General features: G+C 41.4%; 1 protein-coding gene across 5 annotated transcripts in view; it reads right to left on the reverse strand.

Annotated features, from left to right (window-relative positions):
* Positions 1-23,935, reverse strand: part of KIF16B (kinesin family member 16B) — a 291,470-nt gene that overhangs the window by 227,297 nt on the left and 40,238 nt on the right. For all 5 annotated transcript variants that reach the window (XM_061208593.1, XM_061208591.1, XM_061208590.1 and 2 more), the window contains exons 4-11: positions 21,425-21,541; positions 19,586-19,683; positions 18,755-18,864; positions 15,983-16,125; positions 14,306-14,474; positions 13,988-14,119; positions 12,667-12,842; positions 218-283 (exon numbers count right to left, since the gene is read on the reverse strand). In XM_061208593.1, the coding sequence (XP_061064576.1) occupies positions 218-283; positions 12,667-12,842; positions 13,988-14,119; positions 14,306-14,474; positions 15,983-16,125; positions 18,755-18,864; positions 19,586-19,683; positions 21,425-21,541 (1,011 nt within the window). The remainder of the gene's footprint in view (positions 1-217; positions 284-12,666; positions 12,843-13,987; positions 14,120-14,305; positions 14,475-15,982; positions 16,126-18,754; positions 18,865-19,585; positions 19,684-21,424; positions 21,542-23,935) is intronic.

The raw sequence follows: 23,935 nt of genomic DNA on the forward strand, positions 1-23,935 counted from the left end.
TGTGCCAGACAAATCCCATTTATTAAGTCACAGAGAAGATGAGATGCACAGCAAGTCAACTGCTGTGCTTCTTTAAAAATGGGGTGAGGGCGGGCGGAGTGTTAAGTGTCATATAGAAACAAAATGAGTCTCAAACAGCAGGTACTAAAAAGTAGGCACTTAAAATAGTGAAAACTATGATTTTATCAAAAAAATAACAAGTCAAGGTATCACTTACTCTGGCTTCATTCTGCTGAAGTTTCTCCTCCATGCTTAAGGCTGTGGGAGAGTCCAAGAGGGCAATCTACAATGTAAACCAAAACAGACAGCAGCAATTAGTGAACATCAGTAATCTAGAGGAAGGACCCAGCCATGATACTGTAAATTATCAGAACTTGCCAAATAAACTATCAAACGGAGGTAAAAAGTATTGTACCACACCCCCCCAAAAAGTGTCAATCATCACTAAATCTTTAACCCATGGGTTTCATTTCTCATAATATTCAAAACCACGGCATCCTGGTAAAACTACATTTGCAACACAAATCAGCAAAGAGAAGGAAAAAGAAAAACATGTAACATACTGACATTTTATCAAAATCAAACACAGTCTAAATCCCTAGATCCTGAAGGATTCGTCTGTTTTGAATGTATACAAAGTACACATTCAAAAAGAAAGAAGCCTAAGTCTTGCTCAACCACAGGCTTCTGAGATTCATCCACATTGACACGTGCAAATGAAACTCCTTTATCATCACTGCTGGATCACATCCTGCGTACAGCATGACTACACCACAACCTGTGTGTCCATTTCCCTATGCGTGCTGCGAAGGTATAAAGACTGACATGAGAATGATAAACATCAAATTCAGGTTTGCCCTGGGGGGATAACGCAGGCAGATACGGGAGAGGCAGACACAACCAGGCGGGGCACACGGGGGCTCCAACTGCATTTGTAACTCATAACCTGAGAGGCAGGGGCACGGGGCTCCCGACAATGTCACCGGAAAGAAAAAAAGGAAGGGGGTCTCCCTCCCTCCCCACCCCATAGGCAACCTCTCTTAGCCAATTTGCTATGTAAACGTGCAGTTATTCTGGGCATGTGCGAGCATGTTTGTATTGTTTTTCTAAACATCAACAGCATGAACACTATTCTGAATATTGCCTTTTTCACTTCACAAACTATCTGGGGGAAAATTCAGTACAAGTAAGTCCATTTCATTCTTTCTAACAATTCCAATTCCACTGTAGAATACTCCATTGTGTGGCTATGCTACAACTTATGTCCGTACCTTCCTTTTAATGGACATGCAGTTTTTTCTCATCTGCTTTACCAGCGAAGCTACAGTGACCATCTTACACCAGTTGCCTACAGTATGTGTGGCTGTGTATCAAGAGAGCAAACTCGGGCTTCCCTGGTGGCGCAGTGGTTAAGAATCTGCCTGCCAATGCAGGGGACACGGGTTCGAGCCCTGGTCTGGGAGGATCCCACATGCCGCGGAGCAACTAAGCCCATGAGCCACAACTACTGAGCCTGCGCGTCTGGAGCCTGTGCTCCGCAATGGGAGAGGCCATGACAGTGAGAGACCCGCGCACCGCGATGAAGAGTGGCCCCCGCTCGCCGCAACTGGAGAAAGCCCTCGCACAGAAACGAAGACCCAACACAGCCAAAAATAAATAAATAAATATATTTATTTAAAAAAAAAAAAACGCTGGAGATATTGGGTTCTGAATAAGTTACTCTCCTAACTGGAGTAGTAAGAAACAAATTGTAATTGTTATTAAAAAAAAAAAAAAGAGAGAGAGCAAACTCCTAGAAGGGCATGTGTGAGTCATCTACATGTATGATTTTTTTTTAATTGCCAAGGTGTCCTTCGCAGAGGCTGCCACATTTTTTTCATTATTATTTACTTTTCAATTTCTATTCAAACAAATATAACCCATGAGGTGGTCATCTTAGGCTCAGTTAAACATTCAGACTCACAAGACACGGTAAGCCATGCTTGGCACCTGTCTGCTGGGCAGAAAGCAGAGCTGCGGCAGGAAGGGCAGGGTCCCAGCTGAGCCCAGGAGCTACTGCCTTTGACCCTCCTGAGGGGTCCAGATTCAAACGGGCACATGGTGCCCACCTTGGCTGAGAAGCCCAGGCCCCACAGGAGGCAGCGTCTCTTGTAACAACACCAGAGGCACAACCTCCAGGACCCACCAGGGACAAACCCAGTAACAAGAGTCATCACCCACGGGGAAACCCAGAGCTGTGGTTTCTCACAGGGGTTTACATACAGTTCATCCTCACGCAGCTGCAATTCACCTGTTAGGGGTCACTGTTATCATTATAGGTGCTGCCTGGTGATGAGGCTGGCATCCCACTTTTACCTGGTTTACAGAGAAGGAGGCCAGCTAGTTAAGCCTTAGTAAAGGAAAGTCATCCTGAGTGAAGGAAACGAGCTGCGTTAGCTCATCACCACAACGCATCCCTGCCCCTCTGCACCTCAAGGGTCATCCTGTACACAGATGGTACTCAATAAATGTTTTCCACTGAAGAAGTACCGGTGGCAGGTGTTATTATGGCTGCATTGCTTATGAGATGGTTGACAATTTTCAAAACAATCAGTAACCCCTTTATAACATGGCTAATTGTACAGACATCGCTGTTACGGTTTTTCGTCTATAATCAAGAGCCGAAACATTCTGACCATTATCATCAACTCGGGAGACAATCACTGACTAAATGTATGCATACGGACTACTATTTTGGGGCACGTGCAAAGAAAGACCTACCTAAGTCCTTTTAAAAGACATCTTTGGTAACACTAAACCATTTCCAATTAAATTATTCCTTGCAAGGTGTCTGTTTAGAAGACAAATGTTCAGGATTAAATAATACTCAGATTAAGTTCCTGTGTTAAACCAAGAGGAAAACCACATCAGAACTTCAGCAGCATCAACGCCACCAACAGGCAGCCACCTCACGTCTCCCACCTGTGCCCACACACTGGGCGATCAAGTGTTTTATCTCTGCCCAGCTGATGGGTAGAAAGGACATCTCCTTGAGGTATAACGTCCACGCAGTAAAAGACAGAGCTTGATGATGCTCTCCGTATCTACGTGCATGTATATACTCATTGCTTCAGATCTGCACTGACGGTATTGCAAATGACAGTAAGCACACGTTCACATGTTTAGAAGCCATTTTGAACTCTCTTTTCTATGAACTATGCTCATATTCTTTGTTCATTTTTCTGTCAGGTTGTGACCTTTTTTTTTTTTTTTTAATAGAAGCTCTTTTCATAATAAGGAAAGTAGTCTTTTGTTGCATGAGTCGGCAATCTTTTTTCCTGGTTTGTACTAATTAGAGCAAATTTCCATGATGTCATGTAAATGTGCTATGTCCTCACTTATTTTTGTCCCGGTGAGCACTCACGGAATGAGACAGAGAAGTTAACGTTCCCCGTGGCGAGTGTGTGGTCTCCTGCCATTTCCTACAATCGTGCTGTTTTTTTTTTTTTTTTTTATGAAAGCTGACTTCCTATTTGATTTTAATTATGAATTGCACACTCTGTCATGATAAAGTGCTTTTTCCAAGGCTCACATCATGCTGTTTCTGCACTGCTCTCTTTCCCCTTGAATTACCTGGTAGGCCTTTGCCCATTCTCACACACACCATATCACCTGGTTTTACTGTGTCCCTCTCTGAGATGTGTCTATCTTCAAAGTTTACACGTAATGACATGTCTATTATCCTGCTATTATTTAAAGTTTATCTGCGACTCCGGCTACACAATGAGAAATCCATCATCCTTCCACCTCCTCTTACTCACTGTGGTCTTTGTTTCCTGGACTGTTCTTGCTTATTTCATTTCTATATTGTTTAATTTTCTTGTTATCTTCAGATACATTCAAGAGGGAAGAGTTAACATTTTCTCTCTGCCAAATTCAAAGCAGCAGTCTGCTTTGAAATACAACAAAAGAGGACATGTGAAAAGACAAGATATCCAAATACTCGACTTCATGAATCATCTGAAGAGTGCAAACTAGTCATTCTGTGATACCATGATGCTCCAACAGAGTGGCTACGATGAAAAACAGACAATACCAAGTACTGGCAAGGACCTGCAGCAACTAGAACCGGCATTTTCATATACTAATATAAGTTGGTATAACAACTTTTAAACATTATTTGGCAGTATCTACTAAAACCGAACATAATGTACCCCTTCTGACACACCAACTCCACTCTGAGGTATAAACCTAACAGAAATGCATCTGGACGTTCTTGAAAAGACAGGCAGAAGAAAGTCCAAAGCAGCACTAATAGCCCCAAAAAGCCCATCAAAAATAGAACAGATGAGTTGGGACATACTTGTATGATGGAATACAATACAGCAATGATCATAAATGGATCTACAACTCCATGTACCAATGTGGATGAATCACACAAACGGTCTCAGATGTAACTTGTTCACTATTATTCACTGCACGGCACACTCCCACCAGCCCATGCAAGGCCCTTCAATTTGTCATTGTTCTCACTTTCCCTTTTTTTCCCCCTCTGTCCTGCAACCCTGTTGCCTGTACCCTGTCACCTCCCCAGCCCTCATCATGGGCCAGCACCCTAGTACATCTGCAACCCTTGGGTTTCCTATGCCTATGTGTTTTTTTGGTTTTTTGGGTTTTTTTAAATACACCAAAAATATTTTTATTCAAAATTTTTTATACTCAGCAGCTCAAAATTCTTTATATTCAACAGAAACAGAGATGGCAAATTCTATGAGGCTTCATATTCAACTAAATTCCAACTCATTAAAATTGGTTTTCTTTTACTTTAAAAAAATTATCATACAGTAAAATTGACTTTTTGGTATACAATGCAATGAATTTTAACACAGGTCTAGATTCACGCAGCCACCACTACAATCGGAACACAAAACAATTCTCCCAGTCCAGAAACCTCCCTCCGTGCTCTTTTTGCTGTCAAAACCTCTTCCCACCCCTAACTTCTGAAAACTCCTGATCTCTCCACTATCCCTGAGCTTTATGAGAACATCACATAAATGGATCTTTTGACATTGGCTTCTTTCTCTCAGCATAATGCCTTTGAGATTCATCCAAGTTACTGGTGTATCAACAGCAGTTCTTTCATTTTTATCGCTGACTTATTCCATGGTATGGATATACCACAGTTTATTTACTCATTCACCGCTGGAGGGCCATTTGGATTGTTTCCAGTGTGTGACATTTCTGTGTGAACTGAAAATTTCACTTTTCTAGTGTAAACACCCAGGAGAGGGACTGATGGGTCATATGGTGAGTGTATATTTACTTGGTAAGAAACTGCCAAACTGTTCTCCAGAGTGGCTGCACCATTTCGCACTCCCGGCAGCAATGTATATTTGCTCTCCAACCCCATCAGCACTTTGCCAAGTGTGAGTGCTTTTTTAATTTTAGCCATTCTCATAGGTGTGTAATGGTGTTTCATTGTGGTTTTAATTTGCATTTCCTTAATGACTAGCAGTGATTAACATCTTTTTTTTTTTTTTTGCATTGGTTTCCTTTTTTTTTTTTAATTTATTTTTTAATACAGCAGGTTCTTACTAGTTATCCATTTTATACATATTAGTGTATGTATGTCAATCCCAATCTCCCAATTCATCACAGCACCACCACCACCACCCCCCGGCCGCTTTCCCCGCTTGTTATCCGTACGTTTGTTCTCTACATCTGTGCCTCAATTTCTGCCCTGCAAACTGGTTCATCTGTACCATTTTTCTAGGTTCCACATGTATGCGTTAATATACGATATTTGTTTTTCTCTTTCTGACTTACTTCACTCTGTATGACAGTCTCTAGATCCATCCACATCTCTACAAATGATGCAATTTCGTTCCGTTTTATGGCTGAGTAATATTCCATTGTATATATGTACCACATCTTCTTTATCCATTCATCTGTCGATGGGCATTTAGGTTATTTCCATGACCTGGCTATTGTAAATAGTGCTGCAATGAACATTGGGGTGCATGTCTCTTTTTGAATTATGGTTTTCCCTGAGTATATGCCCAGTAGTGAGATTGCTGGGTCATATGGTCATTCTATTTTTAGTTTTTTAAGGAACCTCCATACTGTTCTCCATAGCGGCTGTATCAATTTACATTCCCACCAACAGTGCAAGAGGGTTCCCATTTTTCCACACCCTCTCCAGAATTTGTTTTTTGTAGATTTTCTGATGATGCCCACCCTAACTGGTGTGAGGTGATACCTCATTGTAGTCTTGATTTGCATTTATCTAATAATTAGTGATGTTGAGCAGCTTTTCATGTGCTTCTTGGCCATCTGTATGTCTTCTTTGGAGAAATGTCTATTTAGGTCTTCTGCCCATTGTTGGATTGGGTTGTTTGTTTTTTAAATTTGAGCTGCATGAGCTGTTTAGATATTTTGGAGATTAACCCTTTGTCCGTTGATTCATTTGCAAATATTTTCTCCCATTCTGAGGGTTGTCTTTTCATCTTGTTTGTAGTTTCCTTTGCTTTGCAAAAGCTTTTAAGTTTCAGTAGGTCCCATTTGTTTATTTTTGTTTTTATTTCCATTACTCTAGGAGGTGGATCAAAAAAGATCTTGCTGTGATTTATGTCAGAGTGTTCTTCCTATGTTTACCTCTAAGAGTTTTATACTGTCTGGTCTTACATTTAGGTCTCTAATCCATTTTGAGTTTATTTTTGTGTACGGTGTTAGGGAGTGTTCTAATTTCATTCTTTTACATGTAGCTGTCCAGTTTTCCCAGCACCACTTACTGAAGAGACTGTCTTTTCTCCATTGTATATCTTGCCTCCTTTGTCATAGATTAGTTGACCACAGGTGTGTGGGTTTATCTCTGGGCTTTCTATCCTGTTCCATTGATCTATATCTGTTTTTGTGCCAGTACCATATTGTCTTTATTACTGTAGCTTTGTAGTATAGTCTGAAGTAAGGGAGTCTGATTCCTCCAGCTCCGTTTATTTCCCTCAAGACTGCTTTGGCTATTCAGGGTCTTTTGTGTCTCCATACAAATTTTAAGATTCTTTGTTCTAGTTCTGTAAAAAATGCCATTGGTAATTTGATAGGGATTGCATTGAATCTATAGATTGCTTTGGGTAATATAGTCACTTTCACAATATTGATTCTTCCAATGCAAGAACATGGTATATCTCTCCATCTGTTGGTATTATCTTTAATTTCTTTCGTCAGTGTCTTATAGTTTTCTGCATACAGGTCATTTGTCTCCCTAGGTAGGTTTATTCCTAGGTATTTTATTCTTTTTGTTGCAATGGTAAATGGGAGCGTTTCCTTAATTTCTCTTTCAGATTTTTCATCATTAGTGTATAGGAATGCAAGAGATTTCTGTGCATTAATTTTGTATCCTGCAACTTTACCGAATTCATTGATTAGCTCTAGTAGTTTTCTGGTGGCATCTTTAGGATTCTCTATGTATAGTATCATGTCATCTGCAAACAGTGACAGTTTTACTTCTTCTTTTCCAATTTGTATTCCTTTTATTTCTTTTTCTTCTCTGATTGCCGTGGCTAGGACTTCCAAAACTATGATGAATAATAGTGGTGAGAGTGGACATCCTTGTCTTGTTCCTGGTCTTAGAGGAAATGCTTTCAGTTTTTCACCACTGAGAATGATGTTTGCTCTGGGTTTGTCATATATGGCCTTTATCATGTTGAGGTAGGTTCCCTCTGTGCCCACTTTCTGGAGAGTTTTTATCATAAATGGGTGTTAAATTTTGTCAAAGCTTTTTCTGCATCTATTGAGATGATCATATGGCTTTCATTCTTCAATTTGTAAATATGGTGTATCACATTGATAGATTTGCGTATATTATAGAATCCTTGCATCCCTGGGATAAATCCCACTTGATCATGGTGTATGATCCTTTTAATGTGTTGTTGGAATCTGTTTGCTAGTATTTTGTTGAGGATTTTTGCATCTATATTCATCAGTGATATTGGTCTGTAATTTTCTTTTTTTGTAGTGTCTTTGTCTGGTTTTTGTATCACGGTGATGGTGGCCTCATAGAATGAGTTTGCGAGTGTTCCTTCCTCTGCAATTTTTTGGAAGAGTTTGAGAAGGATGGTGTTAGCTCTTCTCTAAATGTTTGATAGAATTCACCTGTGAAGCCATGTGGTCCTGGACTTTTGTTTGTTGGAAGATTTTTAATCACAGTTTCAATTTCATTACTTGTGATTGGTCTGTTCATATTTTCTATTTCTTCCTGGTACAGTCTTGGAAGGTTATACCTTTCTAAGAATTTGTCCATTTCTTCCAGGTTGTCCATTTTATTGGTATAGAGCTGCTTGTAGTAGTCTCTTGGGATGCTTTGTATTTCTGTGGTATCTGTTGTAACTTCTCCTTTTTAATTTCTAATTTTATTGATTTGAGTCTTCTCTGGGAGGGTTCACGCCAAGGAGTACTTCCCAGAATTTCTGCTGCCAGTGTCCTTGTCCTCACCATGAGACACAGCCACCCCCCACCTCTGCAGGAGACCCTCCAACACTAACACGTAGGTCTGGTTCAGTCTGCTACGGGGTCACTGCTCCTTCCCCTGCGTCCCGATGCGCACACTACTTTGTGTGTGCCCTCCAAGAGTGGAGTCTCTGTTTCCCCCAGTCCTATCGAAGTCCTGCAATCAAATCCCACTAACCTTCAAAGTCTGATTCTCTAGGAATTCCTCCTCCCGTTGCTGGACCCCCAGGTTGGGAAGCCTGACGTGGGGCTCAGAACCTTCACTCCAGTGGGTGGACTTCTGTGGTATAAGTGTTCTCCAGTCTGTGAGTCACCCACCCAGCAGTTATGGGATTTGATTTTATTGTGATTGTGCCTCTCGTACCACCTCACTGTGGCTTCTCCTTTGTCTTTGGATGTGGGGTATCTTTTTTGGTGAGTTCCAGTGTCTTCCTGTCGATGACTGTTCAGCAGTTAGTTGTGATTCCGGTGCTCTGGCAAGAGGGAGTGAGAGCACGTCCTCTACTCCGCCATCTTGAACCAATCTCCCTGCCTATGTTTTTAAATTCCATAAATTTGATCTTATGTAAAAGTGAGAGCAAGAGTATATACGACATGATTACATTTATATAAAGAACAAAAATAGGCAAAACTGAAAACCAACCTCTGCCTTAAGAAGTCAAGATAGAGGTTACCCTTGAAGGGAAGGGCAGGGAGTACTGGGAAAGGAACATGAAGAGAAGTTTCTAGGATGCTGGTAACGTTCTGTTTCTTGATGGAATGCAGGTTAGATGGGTGAATGTGGCTTGTGAAAATTCGCTGATACGTATACTTATAATATGTATAATTCTTCAATGAAGAGTTCACATGTATGTTTATATACATATATGTGTAAATATAAACCACTACATATTTATCCGTATGTCTGTAAGCTATGTAGTAGGAGAAGCAAATGTGTGTCAGAATCTTTTGCTGTACTTAAATTGTGCTTTGAAACTCTGATACACATGGCATTCTGCATAGGCAAATAAAATTATTAAAAGTAGGAGTTTTTATTTGCCTGTACTTAAACAAATAACCCAGAAATAGAACTCTGATATGAGTAGCATTTTCAATGAATCATGGCAGCATCTGGAATAGGATGTTGTGGGAATAGAGCAATGTCACCAGAAAAATTTACACTTAAGAACACCTGCTGGACTTTCCTGGTGGCGCAGTGGTTAAGAATCCACCTGCCATTGCAGGGGACACGAGTTCGAGCCCTGGTCCAGGAAGATCCCACATGCCGCGGTGCAACTAAGCCCATGCGCCACAACTGCTGAGTCTGCGCTCTAGAGCCCACACGCCTAGAAGTCCGTGCTCTGCAACAAGAGAAGCCACCGCAATGAGAAGCCCGCGCACCGCAATGAAGAGTAGCCCCCGCTCACCACTAGAGAAAGCCCGTGCGCAGCAACGAAGACCCAATGCAGCCAATAAATAAATAAATAAATAAGAAACTTGTGAATGTTACCTTTATTAAAAAAAAAAAAAGAAAAGAACACCTGCTTATTTTATTGAGCATCACAAATGTAATTAATTTTGGATAAGCCTGTATTGTCTCACAACAATTTTTAGCTCATAGTGTGATAAATTATTTTAAATTGGACTCTTGTTTTTATTGTAATGTTATTAAATTTATTAAAGAATTTTATCTTCAGTTTATCCTAAAACAGACAACTATCTTTTCCATCCTCACCCCCAAAACTACAGTAACAAAAATAATCCTTTAATGACTGTGGTGGTCTTTGGCTATGAAAGAAACAAGACAACAAAAGATCACAAAGTATAAGGCAACTGGCATATACAACACCTCTGAAGACGTTCCTCAGACAGAATGTGTAAAAGTTTTAATAAAGCTTTTCTGTCCATGTGATAAAGCTCCTTTCGAGGATTTCCTCAGTTTAATTTTAAAAGGCTGATCTTTCTTTTCTCATAACTTATTAACATGTTAAGTACAAGAATTAAACCAAGAATTTTCCAAGTACTTCCCTTCACATGTAGTAGTTTGGATGATCCTTACATATTTACTTCAGATAAATGTTGTTAAAACATTGAAAAAAGATCCCAATAACAAGGAGTATAAATAAAAATGACTATTGTGGCTCGTGTCATAAGTGATTCAAGCCTGACAACATCACGTGCAGCTGGACTCTTTGTGCTGACCGTTTCTTTTCACACACGGGAAAGCTCCACATCAAAAAGTACAATGTATGTGGAGATATTTTTAGGTGCAGAGCAACTCCTGGCCCACTGCAGTCCACCAGCTTATGGGACAGCACTTATGGGTGTGTTTCAGGACTCAGGAAACTCAGTAAGGTTCTCGGCCTGTCGATATTCTCACGGGTCAAACCACTCACGGGATGTCAAGGACTTCGAGGGCCATATTTTCCTGAAGGGAAAGCTGCTCTGGAGAGAGCAGTGTGCATTTAAAGAAAAGTTTGGGGTTTTTTTAATGATACACTTCAGACATCCATTCATGGGTTAGGAAAATGGGAAGAACTGTATCTTTGTTTATTTCTAACTCCAATTTAACCTAAATTTTCTTTTTTTTTTTTTTTTTTTTTGCCACACCATGCAACTTATGGGATCTTAATTCCCCCACCAGGACTGAACCAGGGCCACAATAGTGAAAGCACCGAATCCTGACCATTGGACCACCAGGGAACTCCCTAACTCAAACGTTTTAAAAAGTGCTCCTTGGAATCTAGAAAAATGGTACAAAATGAACTTATGTGCAAAGCAGAAATAGAGACAGAGATGTAGAGAACAAATGTGTAGATACCAAATGGGGGAGGATGGGATGAATTGGGAGATTGGGACTGACACATATACACTATGTATAAAACAGATAACTAACGAGAACCTGCTATACAGCACAGGGAACTCTCAATGCTCTGTGGTGACCTAAATGGGAAGGAAATCTAAAAAAGAAGGGATACATGTATACATATAACTGATTCACTTTGCTGCACAGCAGACACTAACACAACACTGTAAAGCAACTATACTCCAATAAAAAATTAAAATTAAGGGACTTCCCTGGTGGTGCAGTGGTTAAGAATCCGCCTGCCGATGCAGGGGACACGGGTTCAAGCCCTGGTCCAGGAAGATCCCACATGCCGCGGAGCAACTAAGCCCGTGTGCCACAACTACTGAGCCTGCGCTCTAGAGCCCGCGAGCCACAACTACTGAGCCCGCGTGCCGCAACTACTGAAGCCCACGCGCCTAGAGCCCATGCTCCACAAGAGAAGCCACCACAATGAGAAGCCCACGCACAGCAACGAAGAGTAGCCCCAGCTCGCCGCAACTAGAGAAAGCCCATGTGCAGCAACGAAGACCCAATGCAGCCGAAAATAAATAAATAAATAAATTTGTTTTTAAAAAAAATTAAAATTTAAAAAAAAAGAATAAAGTTTGAACAGGGAAGAAATAAATAAATAAATAGAATTAAAAAATAAATAAATGAAAAATGTTCCTTGATTCTCTCTCACAACAGTATCCAAACCTAACAGCACAGACCACACTATGAGCACAGAATGCAGCTCGGTACGTGCACCACGCAGATTATAAGGAAGTTTTCTGTGAAAAACACAGAAGGACAAGGCTCCTTCACGAAAACCCCAAGAGATCCTGAAGTGAGGCAGTTTCAACAATCAAGCAAAGGCCCAGGGAAATCGCCTGAGCCAGGCCACAGGGATGTCACACGTGTCCCTGTATCACCATAACCACTTCTGTAACGGGCGATACAAAACAGAGATTCAGGAAGGTGCTCAAACGAGTCTTTCATTCTGTTAAAATACATTTTCAAGTCATAAAATGCTTGGGTAGAATCTTAAACATTACTCAAGCCCCTCGATTTCCTTCCACTAATGGAGATTATGCTGCTAATCCTACTGCATGCTAAATTTCCATCCATAATTGATAACTATTAGATAGTTAATCATTTTGGGTTTAGTGGATAAAATCTTACACACGGAGCACATAATGAATGCAAAGGCCAACGGGAGCGTGCTGTAAAGGAGAGGCCGGCTAACTCGTTCAAAGCTTTACTTAGCACTTATTTACTCAAATCAATACAACCAGGGAGATAAGTGCCTCGTTAAGATCTAGAAATTGGTGCCATTACTCAAAGAAAATTACCCGTAAGTCTCAGAAAAAGCCAACCTGATTCCCTTGAGCAAGCAGCATTTTCAGCCTGGCTATTTCGGCTCGCAGCTCACGGATGAGCTTGACGTTGGCGTCCTCATTAATAGTAGGCTTGTTGATAATGTTTTTGGCTCTATTTGCATAGCGAAGAGTACTTAGGGTTTCTCCGTAATTGACATCAGCAGGTGAAATGGCTGTGAAGAATGAATTCAAAAAGTAATTTATCCGGCGCTCCGTTTCATTTCACACAAAGTTGGTTTGTAATTTAAAAGTCAGATTAACCCCAGGTCATTGGATAGACTAAATATTCATTGCCACAGTCATGAATATTAAAAATTATCTAGGACTCATAGGAGAAGTGCTCACTATACCAAATTAAATGCCATTTCGCTCTTTTTAAGTTTAGAATCAGCCATCTAACCAAATCTCCTCTGCAGCTGAGGGAGTTTTCTCCGTTGAAAATATAAGAAGAGGATTTCAAAACTATGTACGCTTCCAATGTAAAGTAGAAATTTAAATCCTTTTAAAAGTTCTGGCAAAACCTACCACCTGTAAAACTCCAGAGCACGATAGTTTTTGAAAAGAGTCAGTAGATCAGCTAATTCTTTTCTGCCTAAAGCTCTGGTTAATCAATCACACCCCAACCCCGACAAACTTTAGGGCTTAAGTGACTACACAACCGCGTCTGGGGTGCACACCCCCAGGTAGAGCCCTTGCCTCCACAGGGACTCCATGGCATGGGTGTAGGGAGACACGGGGACATGGAAAGGTGTCTGGGTGGGGGGGGTGGTTAGGAGGGAAAGCGTTTCTGAGTTCTCCTCAACAGTTACCTCCCCTTTGCACATTTTTTTCCTCTTTTCTGCTTCTTCCTGTTAATTAGTGAAAAGATAGACATATATGACTGTTATTATTTGCTAGATTTACTGGGCTTTTTCCTCTCAATTCTTAATTTTAAATTCCATATTTTCTGCTTTGAAATAGAAAAAAACAAAGTGGGGTTATTTTTACTCTATGTCCCTACAATGATTTTCTCCCACGAGTTAGCAGAGTTAGAAGTTTCTGTCCTGTTCTTTAAGCAAAGCTAAGAATCATTCCGCATGGACGTCGGCTTGCATAACCAAGAACATGGCAAGTTAATGTAACTAGGAAGAGGGAAAAAGAGTCAATAATACAATATTGTAGACTGGATCACAGTAGGTGCTTTTCTTCAGAACAGAAAAACTTTTTTTTTTTTTAATCAAAAGGTGCTATTTCTTAATGAGACACTTTAAACTTCAGTAGTTACAGTTAATTCACACGAAACACTGTATGCTGAAGAAAAAGAACTTAAAATTCTTACTGGCAATCATGATAGTTTTAGAGTTTCCTCCAAGGCTATCTTTTAACAACCAAGTCAAAACAGAATCCCTGTAAGGCACAAAAACTTGCTTCTTCTTTACAAGAGGGTTTGCTGCATCCTGAGATAAATCAGCTGTAGGGAGAAAAAGAAAAGGGGGGAAAAGTTAAAGACAATCATGAAAGATTTTTTCTCTAATTCGGCTTCAAAAAACCTTGAGGCTATTACTCCGGTTTGTGACACAAACATTAAACCTAAGTGCTCCGCGCTACTATGACACCACCAAGAACGAGAAGAGGCAGCAGACAAGTATGAACCCACCTAAGGCAGAAATGACATTTCCCAGGGTCACGAGGGATTTGTTGATGTTCCCCCCTTCCTTCAGCCGGACCCCGGTGGCACCAGTGGCATCTGCCCGCTCACTTCCAGCAAGGTCGACTAAGTGGATCTTACTCACGGTTTCACATGGCATTTCAGAATCAAATTTTGCCTGTGGTGAAACATAAAAGCAAAGTGGAAGAGGTATAAAGAGCCCCAATGTTTATATGTTTATATAACATTTTTTATATGTTTTATGTGTTTATAACACAAATTCTAATTATTTTCCACTCCTCACTGTGATCTCTCAGGGTAGATTTTTTTTTTTTTTAAAGTTTGTGCTTTCATTGGCCTTCTTCCTGATTACAAAAATTAAATTGAATACAATAGAAGCCTACCATATGTGATTCCTAAACTTTCTGAAGAACTACGGATTCCATTACCCAAATCACTGTCATTCTCAAAAGGGCTGAGTCTGACCATGGCAGATGAGGAAACTAGGCCCTGTCTGACCATGGCAGATGAGGAAACTAGGCCCTGAAGGGCATTCCACAAAGAAAAATATAAGTAAACAAATAATTAGTTTTGTTCTCATCTAAAATCTGCAACATTACAAGCACAATGGCTTTCCAAAATATGATAAATATAGACAATTATCTGAAAGATCACTCAACCATTATTCGATGTTAAAATTCGATTTGTTTCACAATTATAAAACAGTAAAAATCTTAAATTCTGAATTCTACCGAAATTTTACTTTCCCAAAGACTCTTAACCTACGTTTTACAGTCTGAACCAAAACTCCAAAAAGAAATTACCATATTGTGATCGAAAAGCAAGCCTCTTAGAAACTAGGGACGGCCACATCCTAATCCACATTAACCAGAAAACAGGAGAAAAAAAACCAATAAACTACAGTGAATCAAAAGAAAAGGTCTAAAGAAAGGTAAATTTGTGGAGAATTTATCAGGAGTTGTTCCGACTGACCCTAGAGAATTTTTTCATCTTCTTTGCTCTCTGAGCCTCCTCATTAATGAAAGGTTAAGTTTTTCTATCTGATGTGTTCCATGGTTCATACAAGCCAGGTCCTCTCCAAACTCCTAACATGTGCGAAGCACTGAGAGGACCCAACACCTTTATGCTCATCCGTTCCACCGGCCTCGGTGTTAACGTATTTGCCCTGAGTCATTTACACACACGTTCAAAATGTGCTCCACCTCCAGATCATAATGAATTCCTACATTAATACTTAAAGACACCCCTTGTCCTTTAATATCACTCTAATAATCACAAGCAGCACCGCGGGGTGAGTTCCACGGAGCCATAATGGACCACGATGAGTTACCTCGGCCTCCAGCTGCTCTGACTAGCAACCCCGTTATCTCCCACAGAGCTGGCAACAATGAAAACTTTGACTTAATTAAGCACAAAGCAAGTTTTTTAATGTCTAGAACACGGCAGAAGCCTGCTAAATATTTCTTACGGGGATACATCAGGTTGCATTTCAAAGGTACCCGCGGAGAAATAAGCACACAGCACACGTTCAACTCTAATGAACAAGAAAACGGCAGTCGGCCACCTCTGCTTCTCCTGGCTCACCACAGATCAGTCCTCAGCTGGTGCCAATCAGCAGGGAAAGCCCTCAGGGACAGAGCCAGCCCGCCCCACAGCTGCCCTCACCTGCGTGAACTTGATGGTGAAGATGGCGTGAGATCTGCTGCTGACATCATTCATCCCTGTGGCGGCGGTGGTCCGATTGATGTTTCCTGCATCCATAAGCTCTTCGACATCACCGTAATTCTGTACTAAATGTTTGGATAAATCTGAAAAAAAAGGAAAAAAAAAGGCGGGGGGTGAAGAAATCTCCCCAGTATCTAGTAAATGGAAGAAGAAATGTACCTCTATGAAATAATACACGACTGTACAAATCTGTGGTGGTTTATAACGCAGACTCAGGAGCTGGGCTGTCTGGGGTCAAGTCCAGGCTCTGCGGCTGACTAGTGGACTTTCACAGCTGTGAACAAGTCACTTAACCTCACTGAGGGTCGGGCACCAATCCTGATAACGCATACCTATCGCATATGGTATTTAGGATAACTGTGAGCTATCTTCATCAACCTCATTAGCACTAATCAGAGCCAGGGAAATATAAACCCTATCTCCATGCAAAACACACATTCTTTTAAATCCCTTTTAAAGAAACTTTCCATTCATTTGTTGGGAAACATTCATATGGGTCTAAAATCAAAGGCTACAAAAAGTATACTGTGTAAAGGGTCTTCCCCCTCCCCCATCCAATAACCCACCCCCAACTTCCCCTTCTGTCAGGCAACCCAACATTATTAGCTTCTCCAGACGCTTCCAGAAATAACCTATATGTATACAGGCAATTACATATATATTAAGCCATCTTTTTTGCCCCTTTTATACATAGTAACATACCATACACATTGTTTCGCATCCTGCTTTTTTCTGTGTAATAATACATTGAAGAATATTCTGTATCAGTTAAAGTGATCCTTCATTCATTCATTTTTATGGCTGCAGAGCATTCGATTCTATGCATGTACCGTAACCAACAGTCTCCTATTGAGACTATAGAGGTTGTTGAGAGTTTGCTTCCAACACAAGTAACGCTGCTACAAATAATCTTGTACTTCGGTTTTTACAAATTTGTGTGAATACTTCTGCAAAATAAATTCTTAAGAGGTGGAATTGCGAGATGAAAGCACATTTGAAATTTTGATGGATATCGCAAAACTGTCCTCCATAGAAGGCACTTTACACCCAGCAGTAACAAGGTATAAGACTGTCTCTCAACACTGTCTTACCAGGTTCCTTACATCTGCTGGGACAGTTAACAGATGCTAGCTTGAAGAATTTTTATTTTGCTTTTCTCTGATTATGAGGCTGAGCCTTCTTTCCTCCATTTAAAAATCATCAGTATTTCCATTTCTGTGGACAATCTAGTCACATCCTTTGTTCATTTTTCTCCTTGGTTTTGGGGCTGCCCTTATTAAGTTATAGGAACTCTTTATATATTAGACTAAACAAGTCCTTTGTCTGAAACTTGAATTGAAAATATTCCCTCCATATTGTAAGTTGTCTTTTTACTTTGCTTCTGGTGTTTCTGCCAAGTGTAAAGTTGGTTTTCTGTTTTGTTTTGTTTCACTATTTCAAATTTAACACTTTTATTTCATGGCTTCTGAATTTTAAGTAAAAAATTTTTAAAGCCTTCCCTTCTTGAAATTTCTAGGAAAAAAAGTAATCCAGGGTTTCTTGCAGTCATTATGTCACTTTTTACATTTAAATCTTTGATCCATTTGCCATTTACCCTAGTATAAAAACTGAGCTCTGGTACCAATTTTTTTTTTTTTCTTCCTAGACAGCTTAATAACTCATATTACCCCAATGTTTGAATAGCAGATTTATTAGAAACTAAATCTCCATTAAGTATCTACACCAGATTCTGGATGTTTCACCCTGCTTGATTATTCTGTCTCCTCACAAATCCAGCTTTGTAATATGTTTTAACATCTGATAAGACAGTTAAAGGGAAAACATGAAGGCACAGTTAGGCTAAAAACTATTAACAATAATAGTTATCCCACGCTCTACAGAACAAATACATAGTTACGCACTTCACTTTGGGCATTAAAAAGCAAAAGTTCAATTGAAAATTTACTAAAATGCAGATGAGGACCTGTTGGTGCACCCGGTATAACCAGGTAAAAAAGACAACGGAAACAGGAACATCTTTAAATCCATGACCAGTTCTCAGCCTTCCCTCCAGCGAGACACACGGGAACGACAATAGCCACAGGAAAGCCCATCTGTGTGCGATTCTTACAGGCCAGCCTTAACTGAGCAGCCATACACAGAGGAAGTGTGTAGAGCTGACTGCTCTACTCCAAAGACAGCCTTCAATCCAGCCTATTTTTAAAATAATTCGCAAGGGCCAGCCTTCACCCGTCATTCCCTGGGACATTCCTCACAAAGGACCGTGACACAACGAGTGTAGCAGAACACGAAGGCCGAGAACACAGCACAGGAACCTGCAAACAATCTTCCCAAAGGCGAGAGGTCTCAGAGTCGCCCTATAATCATGTTACCATTAAGGTCAGTAAAAACACACTGCTAAAATGCAAGGCCATTTAAAGAGACAGGCTGTAGGGTTGCTTATCTTGCCTGAGAACTTGGAAAAAACAAGTTTCTGGAGTTCTTAAAGCCAGAGGAAATCTATTGGCAAGCCCCACAGAATCAGCAAATGCCCAGTGAAGTATAAACGCATTAAATGAACATCGTGCAGTGACAGCACATGCAATTTTTACTATAATGATTCCAAAAATAAATTTTTTAAATCTCGCCATTATCCTACATTTTTTTCTCTGAAACTATTATTTTTACAAAAATTCCCAAGAAGAACAGGGCTGTGAAAACATTCACTCTTACCCTCAACATAAGGTCCTTCTTTTGGATGCTCACGGACTCTTAAATTGAAGGTTTTGGACGACTTCCGTCTAAGTAGATCTCTCACACGTTCATTATAAATTTCTAAGTAGCTAAAAATTTCAAATAGAGTTGAATTCAGTAAGATGATTTCAGACATTAATAACAACAACAATAACAGCAGCAACATACATTTTTGGGTGGTAACCATGTATCAGGTACAGCACTTTACGTGGATTATTTCATTTAATCCCTACAATAGCCCAGAGGTAGGTACTACTATTACCTCCATTTTACAGGTTAGGCAATAGAGGCTCAGGGTGATTTAAACAACCTATCCAAGGCCTCACAGCCTCTGCGGGGTCAGGCAGCCAGCAGAACCCTTGATTGCCACGTCTGCCCCCAAACCACTGACGAAACTGCCTCCCCACACAGGTTTAAGCTCAAGGAGGAAAAAACACCTCAACCACCCAGATTTATTTAAATACTAGATTTATAGTGATCCTACCAACATAAAGAATAACACAAATCCTATTCAAATAAAAGAATAAGGCAAGTGGGTATACACTGAAAGGTCGAAAGCTCACTCCATTTGAGATGAGCATCCTTCATTAGTTTCCAACCAAGGTGGGTTGCCTCTACCGGCCTCCCAAACCCCAATCCAAACGGTACCCAAGGAAGTCACTGAACACGTATGTGCTTTAAGCTTGCCTTCCAACCGGCACAGCACAGGAGGGGGAGAGGCAGACTCTCCCCTAAGGAATCTAAAGGCTTTATCCACTCCTTGTGCCTTAAATCAAGCTCACACTCAGTTACTCAGGCCATGGGCCCTACCTGACTTCAGTTCGAAAAGATGCTTCATCCCATCTGGTGGTTTCATTTACCCGACTGAAGAGCCCTTCGCAGATCCGGGGTATTAAGCCAGAATCGCCCTGCAGTGGGAAGGAGGGACGCCTCAGCTGTCACTTGAAATAAAAGCAACCGACGATTGCATCTGCAATTGGCTGGGGTGGACTCAGACTCCAGGGGCCTGCAGGCCTGGCCCAGGGCCCAGGGCACAGCACTCATCCCCTGCAGGGCTGCTTCCTACTCTCTGAAATGAGAGGATTGAGTTTTCGAATTTCTACCTGCTGGGACCATGATAATATACAGTTATCAGCTGTTCATCAGCTAAATCGTGGCTTGCAAACATAAGACGACTTATTCTCTAGCTTTCAAATATTCACGTTTCAGTCGGCATTGACACGCTGACGAGCTTCAGAACAGTACCAAAGACAAGGCAAAAATGTTCTCGTTAGAAAGCCAGACTTTAGGGCTTCAATGTTTTCTTCTGAAATCCCTCCCTACTTTCACCCACTCTCCCATCCCAAAAATAAATATGTATATATATATATCATCACAGATTTAGGAGAATTTTTTTCCTTGATACCATTAAATCAATATCAATTCTTGTAAAGAAAAATTGGGCCTTTCACCACATTTTTTGTTCTTACTTTAAAAAATAAAATAAAAAAGAATACCCAAAAGGTACTCAACTGTAAGTTCAGAGAAAAACAGCTGTAACTTATGAGTGCTTTGTTGAACTTACATAAACTAGCTAAGAGGGAACCAACATGTAAATTTCATTTTTAGAGAAGGCTTTCTTCTCCAAAGGCACAATAGGAAAGTAGGAAGAGAGAAGTAATGGTAAAAGGAAATGTGAAACTCTTGAAATTGTCTGTTCTTCTCTTATTCTTCCCTACTTCTCAGCATTGAGGATTCACAGCCCAGCATTTATTTTCTTCTCCTGGAAAGAAAGTGCCTGGATTTAAGAAGCCAGGACACATGTACTGAAAGGCTTTCATCTGGAAAGACCTGTCCTCCTTTAATGCATTACTTCTTCCACTAGCCATCGAACCTGTAGCATTCAAGGTACCACCGAGCCTGCCAGCAGGAAACCCAGCCATCCTCCACTAGTCCCTCCACATCTAGAACAGGCTGGCACCTCTCAGACTCAGTGAACAGTTTTCAAAACCACGACATGAGAAAAGTAAAACACACAAGCACTATCCAGGTCTGGAGAAAACACAGAACGGGATAAGTTCCTACAATCACGTCTAGTTTTTCCTCTGCCATATTTTGGGGCAAGTATAACTTTAAGGTTCTTAATTTATACAGCATAACTACTAAAATCTACATACTATATTTATAACTATGTAGACTCTACATAACCTGTATAATTCTAACGCTTTTTATGTATTCACTGGATTTATGTAGTACCTTTCCACCAAAGAGACTCTTTTTTTTTACATTTTTCTTGGGGAAAAATGTTTTGAATAATTTTAAATAGAACAGAGTTCAGTAATTTTATTCAAATTGTTGGGTTGGCAGAAAAGAAGAATAAATTACTTGTAGGCCCAGCGTACTTTTTTGATAAAATTATAAAGCCTTTAAAAACAGAAAATGAACTGAGACTCCCATCCATTATTCATGCTTATAAACTTAAAACTATTTCTAATTTAAAATCTCTCAAAGGATATTTCGTCCAACTTATTACTGAGTTTTACCTTATTGCTAAAGAATGATCAGAACATGAAAAGCAAGTTAGTACAGACCGCGTAGATAAGAGATACTTTTATCAGTCCAAAGAGAGATAATGAGAAATTTTCTTCCCACACAGTGTAAACAACGTACAGAATCTCCCATCATAGTGTATGACTTTCCTGATCCAGTCTGCCCGTATGCAAAGACACATGCATTATAACCTTCAAATGCAGACTTCACAACATCTGTGCCGAGGGTTTTGAAAACCTGAAAGCAGAAAGAAAAAAAAAAAAAAACCACAAAAGATACAATTACCATGGATTTTAATAAAAACTCCTTCAGTGTTGACAGTATTCTTGAATACTACTTTCATAAGGATTACACCATGTAAATAAATCACTACAGAGCTGTTAACAACAGAATAAGTGTATACCCCAGTTTTTAATCAAAAGGAAACATTTAATGAAGCAAAAAGCAACCCCATCCTTTTTCCCACTTAAGTTAACAAAAAATTCCTGAAATAGAAAAAGGTAAACAGGCAAAGTGACAGTCATAACTAGAAGCAAAGACGATTTTAAAGCAGGATGATTTATCATTTCAGAATTAAACTTATAAAGTGATTCATGCTACCAGACCTTCCAGAAACTAAATATTCAAAGTCACAGCAGCCAGAAAGTTACAGCCCAAACCATGCCAAATCAATGCCATCATTTTAAGGATACGGCCATTCATCAAAGTAAGTCTCCGGAGGCTCTCACAGAGCTGAGTGATGAGTGGGTGCAGATGAGGCTGGGATGCCAGGCTCTCCCAAGTCAGAATCCAGTGCATTTTCCTATTGGGACATTTGCCCAGGATGGAGAGGGCAGGAAGACGAGCTGTGTGGGGCCTGGGTTGGCACTTACAGTGGCCTGAGTCCATGTCCACTGCACCACACAACTGCACCAGGATGCTTTGGGGAATGGAAGGGGGGTGAAGGACAAATACTTGACCCACACAATCGATGTAAAAGAAGCAAATCAAGATGCCTGGTCATCCTCCTTACACCCAGCTGGGGCGGGGACCAGCCAAAGCTTTCTAACCCCCTCCTGCCCTCACACTGCCCCCTGCCCCCTCCCTGCAGGGGAGACCAGGACACAAAGGGCACACAGAACACCTCCCTGCTTCAAAAACAAGGCACATCAGCAGCTGAAGAGACACCGGAGAGGCAATACGATCAGGTTCTCAGTCAGAACCAGGAAAAGGTGTGGGGTCCCCCACAAAAGGGCAGGGCGGGAGCCTCGCCAACCCCTCGGGAGGGTTCAGTCTCCGTGAGTGATGCCGGGTGAGTCCAGCTCAAGACACACCATCGTCTCCCCATAGGGATCTGGGCCCTCCAGCCAGATACCACCCCCGGACGGGGCTGACAACCACTGGCCATCTTGCTCTCCCCTCCCCACACAGACATCCGTGCTACCAACACAGCCTGTCAGCCAAGGACGCTTCAGGCACCATCTTCCCGCCATCTTGTTTAGACTTTGTCTCCTCGGTGGCGTCAGTCAAAGACGTACAGACTATCCCTCCAACTGAGCCGCTTCCACAGAGGACCCTCTCATTACTCTCCTTCATTCTGAGCTAAGTTTCATCCGTTTCAGCTTTACGAGCTGATATTTTCTGATCCTTTCCCCACATTCAGATGACTAACTCAACCTTCAACTAGAGCAGCTCACGCCGTGTCCGTGATCAGTCCTCGGGGCGAGCAGTGTCCTAGATCCACTGTCCAGGGGGAGAGATTAGGTCACTGGGCACACAGTGGGCGGCAGAGTGGGATCTGCACCCGGCCTCCCTGACGCCAAAGCCTGCGCTTCTACCGGAGCCGACGCCGAGTCCTCTTCCCACGCTCTCGACATCAACCTGGAAGCCCCAACCCTACGTGGAAGGGCCTCCCCCGACAGACCACACACACACACACACACACACACACACACACACACACGCACACGCACACCTCTGTGAAGAAGCAGAACCAGGAATCCCAGGGGGACTCTGGGCTCCAGACTAACCATCTGAGGTTCATTTTCACCACTATATATGGAATAGGAGGAAAACTCTAAATATTTCTTTAATTCTTTCTGATTAGACAAAAACCAAAAGGCAGATGTCATTTTTACCACTTCACAGAGTGCCACTGGAGAGAAAGAACAGCCTTCCAAAAGCTTCCGGAAGAATAAAGGAAGGCTCTTCTCTCATACTTTTGTCTGGGGCTAACACAAAGTCATGGAAAATATCATATTTAAACCAAACCCCAAAGTTTTCAAAGTGGAATTCTTCCCCAGGGTTAAAATCCACACCTGCTGCTTTACTCCTCATTTATTCTCTAGAAAGCTAACTCAGCTGGAGTTCCTCCAGACTCAGGGGGCCCCGGAGGGGGCGGGGGGCCTGGGGCTGGTGGACGCGACTGCACGACAGGCTTAGAAAATGCAAGTCCAGAGGCGCTGAGACCCAGGCCTGGCCAGGTCCCAGCTTCAAGTCGGCTGGGGACCCAGAGAAGCAGCAGGACGGTGCCCACACCTCCAGGGTTCCCAGCAGGGAAAACCGGCTACCCCACTGCAGCTCCCACCAAGGACTGATTTACCATCGTCTACCAAACCGAGGTGGGGAAGGAAGGGGCTGCTCGACTGGCTG

The sequence above is a fragment of the Eubalaena glacialis genome, chromosome 13, assembly GCF_028564815.1.
Source record: "Eubalaena glacialis isolate mEubGla1 chromosome 13, mEubGla1.1.hap2.+ XY, whole genome shotgun sequence".
Taxonomy (NCBI): Eukaryota; Metazoa; Chordata; class Mammalia; order Artiodactyla; family Balaenidae; genus Eubalaena; species Eubalaena glacialis.